The 5,999-nt window shown below is 41.3% G+C and overlaps 1 protein-coding gene across 1 annotated transcript in view; it reads right to left on the reverse strand.

Moving 5' to 3' along the window:
- Window positions 1-5,999, reverse strand: part of MAP3K4 (mitogen-activated protein kinase kinase kinase 4) — a 140,244-nt gene that overhangs the window by 31,873 nt on the left and 102,372 nt on the right. The window contains 4 exon segments of the mRNA XM_017869565.1: window positions 861-1,127; window positions 2,454-2,537; window positions 2,643-2,742; window positions 4,521-4,637. Coding sequence (XP_017725054.1) covers window positions 861-1,127; window positions 2,454-2,537; window positions 2,643-2,742; window positions 4,521-4,637 — 568 coding nt within the window.

A 5,999-nucleotide genomic window follows, 5' to 3' on the forward strand; every position in this document is an offset into this window, starting at 1 on the left:
ATCATTCTGGAAGTACAAAACAAACACAGAATTGGAGAGACAGAAGGTGAGGTTTGAAGCAGGGAAACTCAAAGTAAGAAACTGCAATAGTTCAGGAGAGGGATGGTAAAGTTCTGACTATAGAAGCTGCTCTGGGGATGCAGGGAAAGGATCATTGACTGGAAATGCTTCTGGCAAGGTATTAACTGCAAAGGTGGGAGGCTGAATTTATATTAGCTGTCACACTTCTGGTTTAAACATGTGAGTGAAGTGGAACCATTCACTGAGACGGAATATAAAAGCAGAGTTGTTGGGGTGAAGGGACACAGCAGGCCAGTGTATACTCAGTTCTTGTGAGACTGAGCTCAAGGTGCATATGAACACTCACCATGACTGTTCCTAAGCTGAACACAGATAAATGAGAAAGCTTCTCACAGTTTATAACTAATGAGTTATAGAAACTGTCACAAGGTCCCTGTTAGGTAGGGAGGGGACAATCTTCACTACAAAAGTGAAAATTAAATAACCAGTAAACCTGAATACTTGGAGAACTGGGATTTCTAGAACTACAAATTATATTAGTGACATAATTTCTTTTAGATCATAGCTCCACAGGTCTAACTACATGACTGAACTAAGAAAAGATATAAACCAGAAAGACGGTTTATTTCAAATATTCCAGAATAATTTAACTTAACAGAATGATATATTGTACAAATTACGCTGCAAAATTACCTATTAACACACTGAGGCATAATTTTGGGAAGTATATACTTGTGATTACTAGGGTAGCTGCACCCCTCATTCATGAGCGGCTAACAGTTCATTCTTACTAAAAGTCCTTTAAGTAACACTGCTGAGAAGTCGGAGGTGAGATGTACCTGCATGCTTCTCAGGGTGTCAACAGTCTCCACCTGAGGCACGACTTTGACAGGCTGTGTCTCCCACGTGCCCCAGCTGTCCTCTGAATCACGGGCTCGATCACCGTGCTTGGTCAGAAGCAGATAGGCATCGATGAGTACGTCGTCTGAATCTTTTGAACAGTCCTTTCCTGCGGCTGCATTGAGTAACTGCAAAATGATACTCTTCTCCTCAGCAAGAGTGTCTGGAACAAACACTTGCAAGTTTTCTAACCCAGGAATTTGTACCTGCAAAAGAAATAATCCAAAATCTTAAGGAACATTGTACATTAGAGAAATATGTTATTTAAAACAAACAAATGAACCTAGGAAAGCAGAGGCAGGTTTGGGGAGGGGATGTGGGAAGGGCACGAATTGGAGCAGTGAGGGAACTGCAGGAAGGAAGCTGGGTTCAGTGTGACTGGAGGAGGCAGGAGTCTGTGAACGCACTGGAGGAGAGGCCTTACAGAGTCTCCCCGATTACTGGACATCTTCCTCACTGCTTTCTTTTAACAACAAAGAAAACACTCGAGGGGAGGCAAGACAGCCTGAAAAAACCTCAACCACTGCTAGTTTGTGATGCTTACAGAAAATCACCTGGCTTGGGAAAAGGCAAAATTGTTAATACAGATTCTCTAATTATTCCAGGGCAGGGAGCCAGGGAGTCATCATAAGAAGGCTCCTTGAGATCAGTTTCTCAAAGGGTACACATGTGGTGGCAAGATGCAGGTCATGCCTCCCACTCTCAGTATAGGAGTGGGATTAAACTGTGGGCTTGGGATAAAATGTTCAGTGATGACATCACATACGGATTCTTTTTTTTTTTTTTTTTTGAGGCGGAGTCTCGCTCTGTCACCCGGACTGGAGTGCAGTGGCCAGATCTCAGCTCACTGCAAGCTCCGCCTCCCGGGTTTACGCCATTCTCCTGCCTCAGCCTCCCGAGTAGCTGGGACTACAGGCGCCTGCCACCTCGCCCGGCTAGTTTTGTATTTTAGTAGAGACGGGGTTTCACCGTGTTAGCCAGGATGGTCTCGATCTCCAGACCTCGTGATCCGCCCGTCTCGGCCTCCCAAAGTGTTGGGATTACAGGCTTGAGCCACCGCGTCCGGCCCACATACGGATTCTAACAGTGCTAAATCTCAAACAACTTAAAGTGGAGTAAAGCTGCTGACTCAAAAAGTGGCTCTAGTGATGATCAGGATCTTGACGTTAAAGATTCACTGTAAAACCTTTGAAATGCATCAGGAAATATAAGGGTGAAAAACAAAACCACTATTTAAAATAAATATTATCTCCTTATACACACAATTTTAAATATGTGTAACTAAATTAATAAACAGCATGAGTAAATTTTTTAGTATTTATCTACACTCTTAAGACAAGTTAGTAAGTCAAGTATGAAAAAGACTTTCATTATTCCACTAGTGAATTACAGGACAGTCTTACAACTGGAGTTGTGGTACAGCCTTCAGAGCCTGTAATATTTATTATTTGGACCTTCAAGAAAAAGTTTGCCTGTTTTAAAATAAAGGAAGAAAGGCAAAATGTTTCAATCACACCATCTGAAGTACTTACCTTGACATACTGTTTTAATTTCAGAACATCCAGGAGGTCTCTAACTGGGGCTGAAAGCCTGAATTCTGCTGCTATTTCCAGGTCCTAGGATCACAGTTACAAAGAAACTTCTTTAGGGTTAGCATTAAAAAAATAAGATAAAAGAAAAATAAGATAAAAGGTACTAATCAATCAGGATTGCAAGCTCACCTTTCTCAACATTTTAGCAAATCCAAGTGCTTTGGAGGCCCTTTCTCTGGCTTCATGGAAGAGCTCCTTCAGGGCTCGGCTGATCTCTATAACAGACCTCCTGCCAAGTGGATTCAAGGCCAGTTAGAACACAGTAGGGAATACCCCAGAGGTGCAAGAGGGATTTAACAACAAAGATGAAGCAAATTCCAAATCACAGTAATAAATAAAGACTGCAGATTTTTAAATGGGAACAAACAATTATTGAGGATGTAGTCAAAACATTCAGAAGCCTGCTCCTGACAGTTTTGTAGAAAATATTCATATCCTTTCAATGTAAGCAGGGCACATTGAATAACCTTCAAATAAGAGGAAGCTCAATTTTCTTAAGATTTCATTATGATCATTTCTTGGAGTTTCAGGTTAAGTTCTTAACTCCTGGCTCATAATCTAAAAAGAAATATCCAGTGTGGTCTGGGAAATATTTAACAACTGGCTGCCCCTAAATAACTATCTTACACAGTGCACGCTGATTTCTGTGGTGTAAATATTCCCATTTTAGCTAATTTCAAGGCAGCAGTATGATGTTACTGAGCAATGAAATGGGAAGAGATGTACATGATCAGCTCCCTCAAGCCAGAAGCGGCTCCAACACTGCCCATTGCCCCCCCTTTTAGATCTATCATGAGTAAACAGTGTCATGAGGGCCACTCTCTAGTTCACCATCTTCATTCCTGACTTCTCATGTTTATTTGGAATCTACATGCTTGGAGTTATTTTGAACCCACCATGTTAGCTCTCAAAACTGTAAGATCTACAAACTTATTTATTCCATTTCTCAGCTATTTAATATTTTCCCAGGTGAGAACCCATGTGGGAACTTCTTTCTTTAACCTTGGCATAAAAACATACCAGGTGTTCTGAAACTCAAAATGTGTTTTTCATCAAACCTTGAATGGTGAGCGAAAACATTTTAGCTTTGGAGAAGTCAGTTCTATTCGAGCATTCCCTAAATTTGAATCATATGACCTTGGTGATTATACGGCCACAAAGTTGCTATATGCCTGATATATATGCCACAAAGAGTAGCAATTTCAAAAGGTTTGACCTGAATACTATCCACACAGAATTGGAGGAATTTCAACAGAGAAACCAGTTTCATACACTTAAGTTTAAAGTTCAACAGAAGGAATATACTAAGAATAAAAATGTACCAAATATCATTAATGGACCACTACATAGATTTTTTAAGAACAGAAACTAATACAAAGGCATCCCAGACAATGTAGATCAAGAAAATTCTACTCATTTTTTTCTAGTCAACCTTATCAACCTTATCTCTTTATCTTAAGTTAGCTTTTTTTTTTTTTTGGATGGAGTCTCGCTCTGCCGCCCAGGCTGGAGTGCAGTGGTGCGATCTCAGCTCACTGCAACCTCTGCCTCCTGGGTTCAAGAAATTCTCTGCCTCAACCTCCCGAATAACTGGGATTACGGGCGTGTGCCACCATGCCCAGTTAATTTTTTTTGTATTTGTAGTAGAGACGAGGTTTCACCATCTTGGCCAGGCTGGTCTTGAACTCCTGACCTCGTGATTCACCCACCTCGGCCTCCCGAAGTGCTGGGATTACAGGTGTGAGCCACCGAGCCCAGCCAGTTAGCACTATTTTTATCACGCTAAATAAATTTTAAGTTCCCCTTCAAAGACAATTTCACATAAAACCATAACTAAGAAATCACATGAAAAGACAAGACAGTTATAAATAAATCCCTTTACATCTACTGCCCAAATTCTTCTAGGCCAGCACAATTTGGTTTGAACAACGCTCCTTCTAGGATCTCACCAAGAGGAAGAAAACAACGAGATAAGAAGTGGAAGAGGAAAGGAAGCACAACTCCAACCTGATTTCGTCGGAAGCACTGCTATCATCCGCACTAGTCCAAAATTCAGCACAGCTCTCCTGTAAGCCAAATTCTAAAAAACTTCCTGTAGATTTCAGCAGCATTCCTGCAATGTCACTAAGGGAACAAAATAAAATAAAACAGAGAAGAAAATTGTCCCCACTCATAGCCTAATTCTTGACGGAGAAACTTGAAAGGCTCAGCTACTGTAATAGTTTAAAATCAAAATGAAAATTTCTCTTCTTTTAATATAAAACCATAGATGTGGAAAAGTAGAAATCTGGATTATGGCATGTACCTACCTTTGTTCTATTACCACAGTATCTCACTATAAACCTTAAAATCTTAAACTGATTCATAGTAGCTACGGGATTAGTACACAAATGTTATTTCTATCTTAAATGTTGAAAATGGTATAAAATGGCCTCAAACTAAGGATAAGGGGGAAAGTGAATTCCTTAACTGCAACTGTTCTTACGAATTTCCCCCACAATTAGCTTTGCATAGTGACTAAACATGAAACACTCTATGTGACTGATCCTTCTCATTGAGTACACAATTCTAAATACTAGTGTTAAAATGTACACCCCAGTATATAAAATGAATCTAAATGAGTGAAGTAAAATTCAACAACAGTTTACTGACTTAGGATGTTCAAGGAAAAGAACTTATGTTCTAGTAACAGAGAGCAGGTAAGTATAGAACCAATATATCAGATGTGGCAGGAGTTAAGTGCTAGGCTTGTCGGAGGAGGAGAAAGACCAACCCCCACGAAGGTACGGTTTCAGACCCAGCTGAAGGCATGCCTTCATGTCCAGAAAGCCCTGCAGTGGGCCTTGCAGGCAAATGCAGAATTTTAACAGGTGGACTAATACCGGGAAGAGGAAAATCTGCGAAGAAGAACATGGAAAAGGAGGAAGGAGAGTCCAGAAAGAACAATAAATATGATTAAAAAGCATGAAGATGCGGTCAAGCAAGCATGTTCGTGAAAAAAGAAAATCATCCGATCTGAAGAGTAGTGGGTATTTAAGCTACAAACGGACAGGGGAAAGTCCTGGGGCCACGCTGTGGAGGGCAATGGATGTCATGCTCATTAGTTTGGCATTTGATAAGCAGAGAGAGTAAATTTTAAAATATCTTATTGGGAAAGGGGTCTGATTGGAAACATGCTTTTAAAAAGAACATTATAGCGGCCGGGCGCGGTGGCTCAAGCCTGTAATCCCAGCACTTTGGGAGGCTGAGACGGGCGGATCACGAGGTCAGGAGTTCAAGACCATCCTGGCTAACACGGTGAAACCCTGTCTCTACTAAAAAATACAAAAAGCTAGCCGGGCGAGGTGGCTGGCGCCTGTAGTCCCAGCTACTCGGGAGGCTGAGGCAGGAGAATGGTGTAAACCCGGGAGGCGGAGCTTGCAGTGAGCTGAGATCCGGCCACTGCACTCCAGTCCGGGTGACAGAGCGAGACTCCGTCTCAAAAAA

The sequence above is a fragment of the Rhinopithecus bieti genome, unplaced genomic scaffold (assembly GCF_001698545.2).
Source record: "Rhinopithecus bieti isolate Rb0 unplaced genomic scaffold, ASM169854v2 scaffold_3948, whole genome shotgun sequence".
Lineage (NCBI taxonomy): Eukaryota > Metazoa > Chordata > Mammalia > Primates > Cercopithecidae > Rhinopithecus > Rhinopithecus bieti.